General features: G+C 46.1%; 1 protein-coding gene across 5 annotated transcripts in view; it reads right to left on the reverse strand.

Moving 5' to 3' along the window:
- Positions 1-16429, reverse strand: part of ARHGEF12 (Rho guanine nucleotide exchange factor 12) — a 204515-nt gene that overhangs the window by 134860 nt on the left and 53226 nt on the right. For 4 of the 5 annotated variants that reach the window (XM_059707604.1, XM_059707606.1, XM_059707605.1 and 1 more), the window contains exon 2: positions 207-230. The exons of the other annotated variant lie outside the window; for it this stretch is intronic. In XM_059707604.1, the coding sequence (XP_059563587.1) occupies positions 207-230 (24 nt within the window). The remainder of the gene's footprint in view (positions 1-206; positions 231-16429) is intronic. 5 annotated transcript variants of the gene reach the window in all.

The raw sequence follows: 16429 nt of genomic DNA on the forward strand, positions 1-16429 counted from the left end.
GTATTAAAAACATTGAAAATGTTATCAAAACAATGTCATCTTCTAGAAAAAATAGAAACATCTATTACATTCTAATTTGTAAAATATTTTGAAAATTTAAACTAAAATCCACATTACAAAAGCCACAAAAAATCCACCATAATTTCAAAGAAATAATTCTAATGAAAATTTAACCTAAATGTATGAAGAACAACTGAACAACTTACCTTATAGGTTTTTTGAGGGGAAACCTGAAACAAAGTAAAAAAAAAAAAAAGGATAAATGTAATTATTTCACTTGTAAGACAGTCATTAAATTTATTGCATTCTATTAAACCAGAATAAGGAATTTAAATTTTATGCTAACTTTCCCAAAGCAATTCAACAAACAGATGAAGAAGCTGGGTATCATTGTTAATATCTTAAATACTTCATTAAATCTTAAATTGCAGGTGTATTTATCATCAGCTGTCCCTGAGTATGGTTTCTCTTTTTTAAAATCCAAATAATAGCCCTGGTCAGTGCTCAGTGGTTAGAGCATCAGCCCATGGCCCAAAGGGTCACAGGTTCAATTCCCAGTCAAGACCATGTACCTCAGTTGCAGGCTCGATCCCTGGCCCCAGTCTGGGTGTGAAAAGGAGGCAACCAATCGATGCCTTTCTCTCACACTGATGTTTCTCTCTTTCTCTCCTCCCTTCCCTCCACTGTCTAAAAATCAATGGGAAAAATATCCTCAGGTGAGGGTTAAAAAAAAAAATCCAAATAAGAATAACAGCTAAATTTATTAAGAGCTTACTAAATACTAAGTACTACTCTAAACTGTTTATATGTATTATCTTATTTAATCCTAAAAAATAACTATGAAGATATTTCCATTTTACAGGTTTTTAAAAAAGGGCAAAGATGTATTTTACCATTAAAATGTTGTACTTTGTTTCCCTAAGAAGAAAAAGTTCCTTCCTGTCTATCACCTCTTCTCACCCCTTAAAAGACTTAGTGCTGATTGCTGCTCTATTGACCTTTCTACCTTTTGATCATGATCAAAGCATGATCCTCATTTATGTTTAACTTTATAACAGGAACCTATAAAAAGTTACCATTGCAGTAGTATCAATTATTAAAAACTAGGGGCCCGGTGCACGAAATTCATGCACTGGGTGTGTGTGTGGGGGGGAGTGTCCCTCAGCCCAGCCTGCCCCCTCTCACATACTGGGAGCCCTCAGGCGTTGACCCCCATCACCCTCCAATTGCAGGATCAGCCCCTTGCCCAGGCCTGATGCCTCTGGCTGAGGTGTCCGGCCCGGGCAGCGGGGACCCACAGCTGCAGCGGCCCCACGATCGTGGGCTCCGCTTTAGGCCCAGGCAAGGGACCCCTAGCTCCCGGGACTGTCAGCTTCGACCATGCCCAGCTCCCATCGCTGGCTCCACCCCTACTTCCTGCTATCACTGGCCAGGGCGGCAAAGGCACCTGATTCTCTGATCATGGCTGGGGGGCAGGGCAAAGGCGGCCCCAGGGCCGCCTTTGCCCTGGCCCCCAGCTCTTAGCTCCCCCCTGGGTTTCCGATCACTGTCAGTGGCAGGGGGCTTCTTCCTGCTTTCCCTTTCGCCTCCCTGCATTGTGCCTACATATGCAAATTAAGCGCCATCTTGTTGGCAGTTAACTGCCAATCTTAGTTGGCAGTTAACTGCCAACCTTAGTTGGCAGTTAATTTGCATATAGCCCTGATTAGCCAATGAAAAGGGTAGCTCGTACGCCAATTACCATTTTTCTCTTTTATTAGTGTAGATATGTTCCTAAAGTAGAAAACAGAAGGTATGGTTTTTTTTTTTTTGAATTCTGTAAGCTAAAAGAACTAAATCATTTCCTCTTGGTTGTCTTTTTTAAAAGCAATATTACGAGAGGCTTCTTGATAAGAGTTTGATGCTATACATAGATGCTAACCTAAGTCTAAAATGAGTTCTTCAATTTCTTCAATTTCTGTGTTTTTTAGAAATTATCTCAACCTATGGTGTTTTATGTAATATTATTTATTCTAGTAATAAAACAGGTAACATGTTACAAATATCAGTAAAATGGGGTTTTTGAAAAAAATCTAATAGTAAAGATAGTAAGAGATAAATATAAAACAACGACATCTAATTGACTACTTTATTTGGCATGGAGTTTAGTTTTAAAAGAGTAAAGTTTAATTACAATTCCCTTTAACTCCTATATAAATCAAAGTTGATCCTAAGAAAGACAAAGAATCTAAAAACGTGCCTAATAAGCACGTTAACTCACAACGAAGGTAGGAATAACAAGGAGGGGCTCTGGGTACGCGAACACTGCGCTGGAGAATACACTGACTACAAACGATGACCAGGCTTCAGCAGGACATGCTCCTCAGCAGTCCCTCCTTGCTTGTGGGCAGGGGGCAGGAACATGTGTTTGTGATTCGCAGATGCACACGAGCATTGGAGGGAAAAATAATGTCCAGCTGAGTTTCTGCAAAGGCTAACACCTGCAGGTAGCAACCTTGGTCACTGCCTGGTGGCCACTGCAAAGATTCCTACCCCCAGGCAGCGCTACTGCGCCAGGGACTGCCACGCCCAGGGAGGTTCTGGGAAGAATCGGAAGTTCCCAGACCAGGGCCGGTCAGACAGTTTCCTGAACTATTTCTCTTCCAGGGGATGAAAAAGGAGGGCATAAAAGAGGAAAAAGTGGAATGAGAAGATGAAGAACAAGGACCACCCTGCAGTATAACCAGTAGAACTTACTTATCATAATCTATTATTATATTCATAAAATACAGATAAACAACTTTTCTCAAACAAAACTTTTTAAATCATAATACTTTTTCTCTAGTCACTAAATTCCACTTTAGATTACGTGGGGAAGCACATATGTATGTTCCTATGTCGTGCAGTTGCATACACACATAATTAATGACGTCAGGGACTTCCTGGCTTTTGCACTTGTTCCCTCTGCCATGTGCTTGATGCTGAGATGGAGATGCAAATCAGATAGCTAGAAACAGGAAACTAGGACCCCAAGGAAAAGTAGTCAGAACAGGGTTTATTATAAAATTGGGTTTTAAAATTGCTTTTTCAGAGTCTGCAGAGTTGAGTCACCCACCCATAGATGGTCACTAAAATGGAAAACAGCATGTAAAGATGAAGGATCGCCCTAGCCCAGTGGTTGGCAAACTGCGGCCCCTTGAGTGTGGCTCTTCCACAAAATACCACGTGTGGGCGCGCACGTACAGTGCGACTGAAACTTCGTGGCCACACTCAAGGGGCCAAAGAGCCACATGTGGCTCACGAGCCGCAGTTTGCCGACCATTGTCCTAGCCGGTTTGGCTCAGTGGATAGAGTGTCAGCCTGCAGTCTAAAGGGTCCCAGGTTCGATTCCAATCAAGGGCACATGCCCAGGTTGCGGGCTCGATCCCCAGTGGGGGGTGTGCAGAAGGCAGCCAATCAATGATTCTCTCTCATCATTGATGTTTCTCTCTCACACCCTCTCCTCTCCCTTCCTCTCTGAAATCAATAAAAATATGTTTAAAAAAAAAGATGAAGGATCAAATCCTGAGGCGGGTGGGAGGGGAGGTAGGGGGACTAGCTTCTAAATGACTGTGAATGTGAGACCCAATGAAGAAGATGAAGATAAATCAGAAAAGAAAAGAGCTGCCACAGGGGCCAACAAAGAAGAGGCAATCAATACTAGTAAATGCTGCACGATGCAGATATAAAGGCTAACAACTGGCCATATTCTAAGCAACAAATTAGCCCAATACTAGGCTGATGAAATAATTCTGGTGTTCAAAACTTTGTATTTTCAAATCTGTCCATTGTGTAGTAAGTAATAAAACTGTGGTAAACTCCTTTGGTTAGATATTTATGTAGAAAAGCTACATTTAAATGCTGATACATATAATGTTAGATGTGCCTAATCAAACTGTCTGCCTTTTGAAAATATCAGTGATGATTTGGACACATAGCCAAACAATGAACATGTTTGTGCACCTATTTACATATGATGTATATATGTATGTAGGTACTTTTTCCAGATATGACAAAATCAAAGTACTAAAATGAAGAACCATAATAAATAAAAAGATTATCAGGAATTTGAGTATAAGGTGACTAGACACCCTTATTTTGATTACCTAATTTTCAATTGGTGTGCTGCAAGAATTTTTAAAACATGCAATACCTACTTAGAGCACTGACCTCTTTTCCCCCAGTGGTTCTCAACCTTATGGCCCTTTAAATACAGTTCCTCATGTTGTGACCCAACCATAAAATTATTTTCGTTGCTACTTCATGACTGTAATGTTGCTACTGTTATGAATTATAATGTAAATATCTGATATGCAGGATGGTCTTAGGCGACCCCTGTGAAAGGGTCGTTCGACCGCCAAAGGGGTCGCGACCCACAGGTTGAGAACCACTGCCTTAGATTGTGAAATAAAAAAAATGACAACGGCCAACACAACAACAGCCATCTTGTGCAAATGTATAAAAATTATACCTATTTTTTGTCAGATTGGCAAAAAATATACTTTTGGTGAGCAACAGAATGTTAGTAATTAGTTTATGTGCCATGAGATGAAGGAAGCTGAAAATTGCTGACCTATACTCAGCATACTCATATGCCAGAAATCCTAACCAAAGGCCTTAAATGTCACATACTTGACTAAGGATAGATGCCTTTCTTTGTTAGTTCTCAGTTCTATTAAAGCCCTAGGTAAGAATATATAGCAGCCCCCCCCCCCATTTTTTAAAAATCCTCACTTGAGAATATGTTTATTTATTTTGAGAGAGAGAGAAAGGGAGCAGAGAGAGAAACATATGCACTCCAATGAGAAATCAAACCCACAACCATTTTTGGTGTATGGGACCATGTTCCAACAAACTGAGCCACTGTCCAGGGCCTAACTTTTCTATTTTTACAGGCTTTCCAATATGTTATTATAGTGGACTAGAGGCCCAGTGCACTAAATTCATGCACTTGTAGGGTCCCTAGCAGCTGCTGCCGCCACCGGAGCCTCCCTCCCTTCCCCTGGCCAGCCCCACCCCCTCTTTGAACTCCTGGACAACCTTCCAATTGAGAGGACAATTTGCATGCTATGCTTTTATTATACAGGATAGGGAAATGTGATTAAATAACCCTAACCCCCCAAAATTATATAATGTGTAAAGCTTCCATTTTTAACTAGGTTTAACTAGTCTACAACATACTCGTGCACCAGTGGGGTCCCTCGGCCTGGCCGCGGGATCAGGCCAAAACCAGCTTTCAGACATCCCCCAAGGGGTCCTGGGTTGTGAGAGGATGCAGACAAGGCGAGGGACCCCACTGGGCACGATCGGGCCGGGGAGGGATGCAGGAGGTGGGCCGGCCAGGAAGGGCCACAGGAGGGTCCAGGGCGTGTCCGGCCCGTCTCACTCAGTCTTGATCGATCGGCTGGACCCCAGCAGCAAGCTCACCTACTGGTCAGAGTTCCTGCCCCCTGGTGGTCAGTGCACGTCATAACAAGTGGTTGAGCAGCCTTCACATATCATTAGCATATTACGCTTTAATTGGTTCAACGGACAACCAAACAACCAGACACTTAGCATATTAGGCTTTTATTATTTAGGACTAGAGGCCCGGCGCACAAAATTCGTGCACAGGAGGGGGGTGTCCCTCAGCCCAGCCTGCACCCTCTCCAATCTGGGACCCCTCTCACAATCCAGGACTGCTGGCCCCCAACCGCTCGCCTGCCTGCCTACCTGCCTGCCTCATTGCCCCTAACCGTTTCTGCCTGCCAGCCTGATCACCGTCTAACCACTCCCCTGTCAGCCTGATTGACGCCTAACTGCTCCCCTGCCGGCCCGGTCACCCCTAACTGCCCTCCCCTGCAAGCCTGGTCCCCCCCAAAATGCCCTCCCCTGCTGGCCTGGTCCCCCCCAAATGCTCTCCCCTGCAAGCCTGGTCGCCCCTAACTGCCCTCCCCTGCAGGCCTGGTCCCCCCCAACTGCCCTACCCTGCTGGCCTGGTTCCTCTCAACTGCCCTCCTCTGCCGGCCTGGTCGCCCCTAACTGCCCTCCCCTGCCAGCCTGGTCACCTCTAACTGCCCTCCCCTGCAGGCCTGGTTACTCCCAACTGCCCTCCACTGCCAGCCTGGTCAGCCCTAACTGCTCTCCCTTGCAGGCCTGGTCCCCCTCAACTGCCTTTCCCTGGCAGCCTAGTTGCCCCCAACTGCCCTCCCCTGCAGGCCTGAGTCCCCCAAACTGCCTTCTTCTGCTGGCCTGATCGCCCACAACTGCCCTCCCCGGCCAGCCATCCTGTGTCCACATGGGGGTGGCCATCTTGTGTGTTGGAGTAATGGTCAATTTGCATATTACCTCTTTATTCTATAGGACTAGAGGCCTGGTGCATGAAATTCATACACTCAGGGGTTGGGGGAGGGGAGTGTCCCTCAGCCCGGCCTTTGCCCTCTCACAGTCTGGAAGACCTTGGGTTATGTCAGACTGATGGCTGTCACTTGGACATCCTTAGCGCTGCTGCAGAGGTAGCAGAGGCTCCCGCCACTGCCACTGAGTGCACCAGCTGTGAGCCCAGTTTCTGGCTGAGCGCACTAACCACAAGAGGGTGGCTCCTGCGTTGAGCATCTGCCCCTGGTGGTCAGTGTGCAACATAGTGATCGGTCGTTCCACTGTTTGGTCGATTTGCATATGAGCCTTTTATTATTTAGGACTAGAGGCCCGGTGCACAAAAATTTGTGCACTTGGGGGGGAGAGGGGGTCCCTCAGCCCGGCCTGTGCCCTCTCACAGTCTGGAACCACTTGGGAGATAATGACCTGCTGGCTTAGGCCTGTTCCCGGGTGGCAGAGGGCAGGCCCGATTGGGGAGTTGGGGCGCTGCCCCCTGTCATGCACAGAGCAGGGCAGATCGGGAGGTTGCGATGCCACCCCTAGTCACGCTCAGGGTAGGGCCGATTGGGGGGTTGGGGCACTGCCCCGTCATACTCAAGGCAGGGTCGATAGGGAGGTTGTGGCGCCACCCCGTCACGCACAGAGCAGGGCCCATCAGGGGGGTTGGGGCTCCGTACCCTGTCATACACAGAGCCGCAGGGCGATCAGGGGGTTGGGGAGCTCCCCCCTGTCACGCACAGAGCAGGGCCCATCAGGGGGTTGAGGTGCTCCCCCCTGTCACGCACAGAGCAGGGCCCATCAGGGGGTTGGGGAGCTCCCCCCTGTCACTCACAGAGCAGGGCCAATAGGGGAGTTGGGGCACCGCCCTCTATCACCCACAGAGCAGGCCGGATCAGGGGGTTGGGGCGCCGCCACTGTCACACTCAGGGCAGGGCCGATGGGGGGGGAGGGGTTGGGGACATAATTTAAATCCACTGACAAATTTAACTCACCAACTCATATTATCATGTTATATAAAAGTTACATCAATACTCAAGGTAACAAAATTCCCATATGCTTCTGATTAAGAAAAATGATCAGGTTACAACTAAACCATTAAATTTTCATGTGTTGACTATACCTGACATTTAGCAGAAATGTCCACTGCTTTCAGATCTCTTGTAAAATATCAAGAATGATTAAGGCACTCTGTGTCCTGGATGTAAATCAAGTTTTTCATTTATCTACTTCTACAGACTAATTTCAGCAGCGTGAAGCACAACACAATTAAGTTACTCTAATATGAATATGAACCTGCTAACTCTAGTATTCTATTATTTTTCACAAAATAATTTCAAGGGCATTTGTAACCAATACATACGTGCCTTAAGGCATAGGTATTTACAACATAGTGCTGCTGTCAGCTGAGCTTTTAATTCAATCTTTCGATCTCTGGACAATAAGATAAACAGAACTAAAAATAATAACTGGTCATTACCACTCTCCTCTCTTCATAAAACCCCAGTCGTAAGTCATTCGACTACCTATAATTCATAACTGGTCTAGCTTAGAGCACTAAAAGAACTAAAATTGTTAAACTCAATAAAAAAGCCTGAATGTTATCTACCTTTGTAGTTCAGCAGCATATAGAGCCAAGGCAATGTGAAGTGTGCACAGAGCTGGCAGTAAAACATCAGCTCTATCAGAAAGGCTCTAGGCAGAGCTGCAGCTGCAGGATGGCTCCTGGGGGGTTTCTCATGATGTTTTTACTTTTAACCCTTTGAACCTTGCAATACAGAATGACAAGGACTAAGGAACTCAGTTCTGGTGTAAAATCCAAAAATGATTCACTCAAATGCAATGCAAGATTTCAAATTAACTTCTTAAATATAGCTAAGTATAATGCCACTTTTACTGAAGAACTTAAACACATGACAGACCCTTATTATAAGTCTCTTATTTCCTGTACATACACTGACAAATCAAATGATAAATTCTAAATTATTTTCATTCTTCTGTCAGAGCTATTATAAATTGATTATTGGTTGAGTCTCGGCTGGGAAAAGCAGTTCACAATAAAAACAGCAGCTCGTTAAAGGCTTTCATTTCCTTATTGAGGAATTGAGACAGTATCAGTTTTGTGAATTTATCCTATAAGGTTTCTAAAATAACTTCCTCTGAGGTAATAACTATTAATAACTAATAACTTTTTAGACTTTAAACTATTCACTTGAAAAAAAACAAGTAAAGAGAAATGTTAGATAAAAGTATGAGACCCATGCTTATAGGAGAGGCATTAACATCATAAGCAAATGTAAGTAATAAACTGGACTCTACAATACAATCTCATGATTTATAAAATAGGGACAATATATGTGTTTCACTTTATAGGGATTTAACACTTAATCTTGTTTCACAAATACTTGTTGCAGAATATGTATGTGAAAATAATAAAAAGGGGAGGGGGCCTCAATCTAGGATGGGAATATTTTCCAACAAGATTTTACGTAAAATACACTGAGGTTAAATGTTCAAATTTTGTAAAATAGAGAGAATTGTGCAAAATTTGTTAGGACAAGCTGCTTTCTGCAAATTTGCCAAAAGATACCATCATGCTTCTAAAAAAGTAGAAAGTCTTGGTTAGCTTTAACCTTTTGCATTGAGGTGCCATTGAGATAAGTTCCAGCATTAATCTAAGGTTGAGAACAGTAAGTTTAAAATGTAAAATTAAAATATAAAGTATTGTGTCAAATAACATTTTATTTTTCCAATATAAAAAGTTCTTATCAAAGTTTATTCTTTAAATCACAAATCTGATGACACATTTGCCATTTGTTGCATTATTTTATGAAAGAAAAAAATTAAAGCATCTATAAAAATGGTATTCTATAGCAAGGGATACTGATTCCACAAGAAAGCAAATTATAATAAACTAGAAGCTCGGTGCATGAAATTCGTGCAATCGGGACTTGGGGGGGGGGGTGTCCCTCGGCCCAGCCTGTGCCCTCTCGCCTCAGGGGATGTCCAACTCCCATGGAGGCAGGAGGGGCTCCCACCAACGCTGCTGCACTTGCCAGCCATGAACCTGGCTTCTGATGGGAACGTACTGACCACCAGGGGGCAGCTCCTGCGTTGAGTGTCTGCCCTGTGGTGATCAGTGCACATCACAGTCATTCTGCTGTTCAGTTGATTTGCATATTAGCCTTTTATCATATAGGAGGATTTATCATAGCCCAGCCAGCGTGGCCTAGTGGTTGAGCGTCAACCTATGAACCAGGAGGTCATGGTTCAATTCCTGGTCAGGGCACATGCCTGGATAGCACGCTTGGTCCCCAGTGGAGGGCATGTAGGAGGCAGCCGATCAATGATTCTCCCTCATTATTGTTGTTTCTACCTCTCTCTCTCTCTCCCTTCCCCTCTCAAATCAATAAAAAGATTAAAAAATATATGTTATTAAAAGTAAATTTATCATAAATGTTCCTGAACACTTCTATCAAGTACCAACATAATTACAGGAATAGGAGTCTTTTATTTCTGAAATCTTAGGTTAAGGAAAAACTCAAATAAAGTACAATAACTCCCAAACTACAGAGTTATTATTAACGATATCTGCTTGCCTTAAAGCACTGCACTTGATATGCATTCATCCCTGAATTTGATTTGGCAAGAAATGGATAAATTCTTAGAAATATAAAATCTAGACTGAATATCAAGAGAAACAGAAAATCCAAATAAATCAATAACTACTAACAAAATCAAACTAGTAATTTAAAAAACAACAAGAGACCTGGACCAAATGACTTCACATGAAAACTTTACCAAAGTGTAAAAAATTAATATCTATCTGCCTCAAAATATTCCAAAATATTGAAAAAGAAGGTAGACTCCACAACTCATTTTACAAGGTCAGCACTATCCCGATACCAAAACCAGACAAGACACTACCAAAAAAGAGAATTACAGGCCAATATCCCTGATAAACATAGATGCAAAAATCTCAACAAAATATCAGCAAATCAAATTTAGCAACACACTAAAAAGATCATACATGTGATCAAGTAAGATTTCTGGGAAGCAATAAATAAAATGAATAAAAATAACAGGATCATATCTATATATGCAGTTAAATAGACAAATCCAACATCCATCTATCCTATCTAATAAAAGACAAGAAGGGTAATTAACCGTACCTCCACTATGCTTCCCGTTGGCTAATCAGGGTGATATGCAAATTAACTGCCAACAAAGATGGTGGCCAGCAGCCACGCAGCTGAAGCAAGCAGGAGGCTTGCTAGCTCATGTGATGGAGGAAGCCAAGGTTCCCTGCCTGCCGCGGCCCAGCTCTGAGCCCGAAAGCAACAGACTTTCGATTATAGGAGCTAAACAAACCCCAGATACCTGCTTTCAGCCAGCCGCGGCCTCAGAGCTGGGAGCTCCAGTGACAACAATGTTTCAAATATAGAAGGTAAAAAAACCCCATAATTAAAAAGAAAAAAGAAAAAAAGGAGAGGCGGGGAGCTTCAGTCGCCCGCCAGCCTGAAAACAGCCATCATCCCCTCATCCAGGCTGGCCAGGCACCCCAGTGGGGACTCCCACCCTGAAGGGGATGTAGGCAGCCTGAAAATAGCCAGCAGCCCCTCATCCAGGCTGGCCAGGCACCCAAGCGGGAACCCCACCTTGATCCAGGACACCCTTAAGGGCAAACCAGCGGGCCCCCACCCATGCACCAGGATTCTATCTTATATAGTAAAAGGGTAATATGCAAACTGACCCTAACAGCAGAAAGACTGGGAATGACTGGTCACTATGACACACACTGACCACCAGGGGTCAGACGCTCAATGCAGGAGCTGCCCGCTGGTGGTCAGTGCGCTCCCACATGGGGGAGGCTCTGCTCAGCCACAAGCCAGGCTGATAGCTGCCAGTACAGAGGGGGTGGTGGGAGCCGCTCCTGCCTCCTCAGCAGTGCTTAGGATGTCCGACTGCAGCTTAGGTCTGCTCCCCACTGGCAAGTGGACATCCCCCGAGGGCTGCCGGGCTGCCAGAGGGATGTCTGATTGCCATGTGAAGCCAAATCCCCCGGGGGAACAGGCCTAAGCCAGCAGGTGGTCATCCCCCAAGGGGCCCCAGACTGCGAGAGGGCACAGGCCGGGCTGAGGGATGCCCCCACCGGAGTGCACAAATTTTTGTGCACCGGGTCTCTAGTTTACACTAATAAAAGAGAAAAATGGTAATTGGCATACGACACTACCCTTTTCATTGGCTAATCAGGGCTATATGCAAATTAACTGCCAACAAAGATGGCAGCTAATTTGCATATGTAGGCACAATGCAGGGAGGCGAGAGGGAAAGCAGGAAGAAGCCCCCTGCCACTGACAGTGATCGGAAACCCAGGGGGGAGCTAAGAGCTGGGGGGCAGCCATGATCGGAGAATCGGGCGCCTTTGCTGCCCTGGCCAGTGATAGCAGGAAGTAGAGGTGGAGCCAGCGATGGGAGCTGGGCATGGTCGAAGCTGGCAGTCCCGGGAGCTAGGGGTCCCTTGCCTGGGCCTAAAGCGGAGCCCACGATCACGGGGCCGCTGCAGCTGCGGGTCCCCGCTACCCGGGCCAGACGCCTAGGCCAGAGGTGTTAGGCCTGGGCAGGGACAGAGCAGGAGATCACGGCGCTGCTGCTGCTGCGGGTCCCCACTGCCCGGGCCGGATGCCTCGGCCAGAGGCGTTAGGCCTGGGCAGGGGCGGAGCCTGCAACCACGTGGAGCTGGGGGTCCTCTGCCCAGGCCTAATGCCTCGGCCAGAGGCGTTAGGCCTGTGCAGGTGCGGAGCAGGAGATCGCGGGGAGCTGGGAGTCCCCCGCCCAGACCTAATGTCTTGGCCAGAGATGTTAGGCCTGGGCAGGGGCGGAGCCTGCAACTGAAGGGAGCTGGGGGTCCCCTGCCCAGGCATGATTCCTGGGCCAGAGGCATCAGGCCTGGACAAGGGGCCGATCCGGTGATCGGCGATTGGAGGGTGATGCGGGTCAACTCCTCTGGTCGAGGCATCAGGCTTGGGCGGGGGGCATAGCCAGCAATCGGAGGGGGCTGGGGGTCCTCTGCCCAAGCCTGATGCCTGGGCCAGAGGCATCAGGCCTGGGTGGGGGGCGGAGCCGGGGATTGGGGGGATATGATGGTCCCCTTGCCCAGGCCTGAAGCCTGGGTCAGAGGCATCAGGCTTGTGTGGGGGGGCGGGGGGTTGGGGGGGGTGGAGCAAGCGATCAGAGGGAGATGGGGGTCCCCTGCCCAGGCATGATTCCTGTCCCCTGTCCAAACCTGACACCTCTGGTGGAGGCGTCAGGCCTGGGCAAGAGCCGATCAGGCGATCAGAGGGTGATGGGGGTTGACGCCTCTGGCCGAGGCATCAGGCCTGGGCAAGGGCGGAGCCGGTGATGGGGGGGAGAGGGGGGTCCCCTGCCCAGGCCTGAATCCTGGGCCAGAGGCATCAGGCCTGGGCCAGGGGCAGAGCCAGCAATCGCAGGTGTCTGGGGGCCCCCTGCCTAGGCCGGACGCCTGGGCCAGAGGCATCAGGCCTGGGCTGGGGGCAGAACCAGTGATGGGGGGAAATGAGGGTCCCCTGCCCAGGCCTGACACCTCTGGCAGAGGCGTCAGGCCTGGGCAAGGGGCCGATCCTGCGATTGGAGGGTGATGGGGGTCAACGCCTGAGGGTTCCCAGTATGTGAGAGGGATCAGGCTGGGCTGAGCGGCACTCCCCCTCCGCCCCCCCACCCAGTGCACGAATTTCGTGCACAGGGCCCCTAGTATATCTATAAAAGTCTAAGAAACCATTACAACCAATCGGTCATTCTACCAGTCGCTATAACACACAATTACCAGCAGGGGGCAGACATTCAACATAGGAGCTGGCACTCCCACAGCCAACCTCCCACAGCCCCGACACCCCCAAGCCGGCCCTGACTGGCCCCAATCGGGACTGGGTGAAACACCCCGATCAGCCCTGATCACCAGCGAGGCCAAGGGACCCCACCCGTGTGCAAATTCATGCACCAGGTCTCCAGTTTATGATTAAAAACTCTCAGCAAAGTGAGGATACAGGGAACATACCTCAACATAATAAAGGCTATGTATAACAAACCCAGAGCTATCATCATACACAAAAAAGCCAAGCTGAGGTTTTTTCTTTAACACCAGAACAAGACAAGGGTGTCCCCTTTCACTTTTATTCAACATTGTATTGGCAGTCCTGGCCACAACAAGCAGACAAGAAGAAATAAAAAGTTTCAAAACTGAAAAAGAAGAAGTAAAATTGCCATTATTTGCAGATGACATGATACCATACAGAGAAAACCCTAAAGCTTCCAACCAAAAAACTATTAGAACTGATTAATTCAGTAAACTAAACAAAACTAATATTCAGAAATTGCCTGCAATCTTATATATCAATAACAAATTATCAGAAACAGATATTAAGAAAACAATCCCAGCCCTGCATGTGTGGTTCAGTTGGTTGGAGCATCGTCCTGCACACCAAAAGATTACGGGTTAAATTCCCAATAATGGCACATACCTAGGTTGCAGGTTTGAACCCCATGAGGACCATGTATGGGAAGCAACCAACTGATGTTTCTGACACATAAATGTCCCCCCCATTCATTTCTCTCAAAGTCAATAAATACATCCTTAGATGAGGATTAAACAGTAAAAAGAAGAAGCAAACAATCCCATTTACAATTGCATCAAAAAGAATAAAATACCTAGGAAAAATTTAACCACGGAAGTAAAAAAAAAAAAAAAAGACCTAAATTCAGAAAATTATAAAACATAGAAGAAATTAAAGAAGATAGAAATAAATAAAAGGATACACCATGCGCATGGATAAGAAGAATGAACATAGTTAAAATGTCCATATACCCAAAGCAATCTACAGATTCAATGCAATCCTATTAAAATATCAATGACATTTTTCACAGAACTAGAACAAATGATCTTAAAATTACATGGAACCACAAAAGAACCCAAATAACCAATTCAATATTGTAAAAGAAGAACAAAGTTGGAGATATCATGCTGCCTAACATCAAAAAAGGCCACAGTAATCAAAACAGCACGGTACTGGCATCAGAAGAGACACATAGATCAATGGAACAGAATAGAGAGTCCAGAAATAAATCCACACCTAAATGGCCAGTTAATCTATGAGATAAGAATATATAATAGGGTAAACAGGGCCTCTTCAATAGACTTGAAACATAAAACTCCGAGAAAAATACACAGGCAGTAAACTTTTTACACTTCATCTTAGCCAAAGGCCTAGACGTGATGGCAGTAAACATTTTGACATTACTTTTAGCAATTTTTTTTTTTTTTTGGTAAGTCTGCTAGGGCAGGAGAAACAAAAGAAAAATAAACAGTGGGACAACCACACCTGAAATTGCTGCCACACACAACCACATTAAAACTACAACTAAAACACAAAATGAGTATCATCCAGAACCACGAGAAGGGTGGCTGAGTGGAAATTCTACAGCTAGAAGGAAAGAGAAAAGAACATTGAAGCGGGTAGGGGGTGCACAAGTGCAGAGGTACCGAGGCGCGCACAAAAAGGGCTGGCAGCTGGGTACGCTGTTGTCTTTTTCAATCGGGAGGGAGATACAAGCTCCCGACTGCTCTGAACTCCAGACCTGGGCGAGACCCTGGTGACCCAGACTCATACGAAAAGAAACTGGACTGTCTGGCATTGGCCAGAACGTGAGAGAGGCTTTCTCGAAAAGGTGCTTGCAGCGGTCATTGTTCCTGCAACAGGCCGTGGGAGACAGAGACCCAGGGACCTATCAGGGCAGGGCTGACTGGCAACCATTGCTGTTTGCTCTGCCCAGGTGATTCCGAGACCCTCGTCCTACCCAATTTACGACCCCACCCAAGCTGTGAGCAGAGGCTTTTGCATACGAATGGCCTGGCCTTTCTCCACCTAAAAACCTGTCAAACTGCAGTTGGGTCAGAGAACCCCAGAGCTTCTAAAAGAAGACCTAAGGCTTGTCAGCAGCCTGCATTGCTTCACAGCTGGGCCTCATCTGGGCACCTCCAAACCCCAAACAAAGAGGAGGAATCTGCAGATCTCTCTGTAGCTCCTGCTGGGTGGCCTCAGGCAGTGGCTGACTGCACCTCCTTGGAGATCCAAGAGCCAGTCTACTAAGTGGTCAGAGTGAGACCATCCAGAATACAACTCTTCACATTCATGGGACACACACTCGAGAGGCAGACTCAGTAAGCGCCAAAGCCCCACTAAAGCAAATCCTGCCCCATAAGGGTGTCTCCTGCACAGGAGCTCTTCTACTGTAGACACAGCTGGTACAGTCAATTGGCCTGGAGGTCAATTCCTCCCAGTGATAACAACAATCAAGGTTTAACTACAACAAGACTGTCCACACACCCCACAAAGGGGTGTACCAAGAGTGTCCACCTCAGGTAATTAGGGAGGCTGAGCCACTGGGCCCTATAGGATACCTACCACACAAAGCCACTCTATAAACACAGGGAAGCATAAAAAATGCGGAGACAAATGAAAGAAATGGAAGAAAGCAAACTACTGGATATAGAGTTCAAAACCATCGTTATAAGGTTACTCAAGAATCTTCTGGAAACCTCCGAGAAATATAGTGAGAACCTCAAGGATATGAAAAAGGACCAATTAGAAATTAAGCATACACTAACTGAAATAAAGAATAATATACAGAGATCCAACAGCAGACTAGAGGATCCCAAGAATCAAGTCAAAGATTTGAAATACGAAGAAACAAAAAATACCCAACCGGAAAAGCAAAAGAAAAAAGGAATCCAAAAATATGAAGATAGTGCAAGGAGCCTCTGGGAAAACTTCAAGCGAACCAACATCCGAATTATAAGGGTGCCATAAGAAGAGAGAGAACAAGATATTGAAAACCAATTTGAAGAAATAATGACAGAAAACTTCCACTACCTGGTGAAAGAAATAGACTTACAAGTCCAGGAAGCACAGAGAACCCCAAACAAGAGGAATCCAAAGAGGACCATGCCAAGACACATCATAATTAAAATGCCAAGAGCAAA

The sequence above is a fragment of the Myotis daubentonii genome, chromosome 9 (genome assembly GCF_963259705.1).
Source record: "Myotis daubentonii chromosome 9, mMyoDau2.1, whole genome shotgun sequence".
Lineage (NCBI taxonomy): Eukaryota > Metazoa > Chordata > Mammalia > Chiroptera > Vespertilionidae > Myotis > Myotis daubentonii.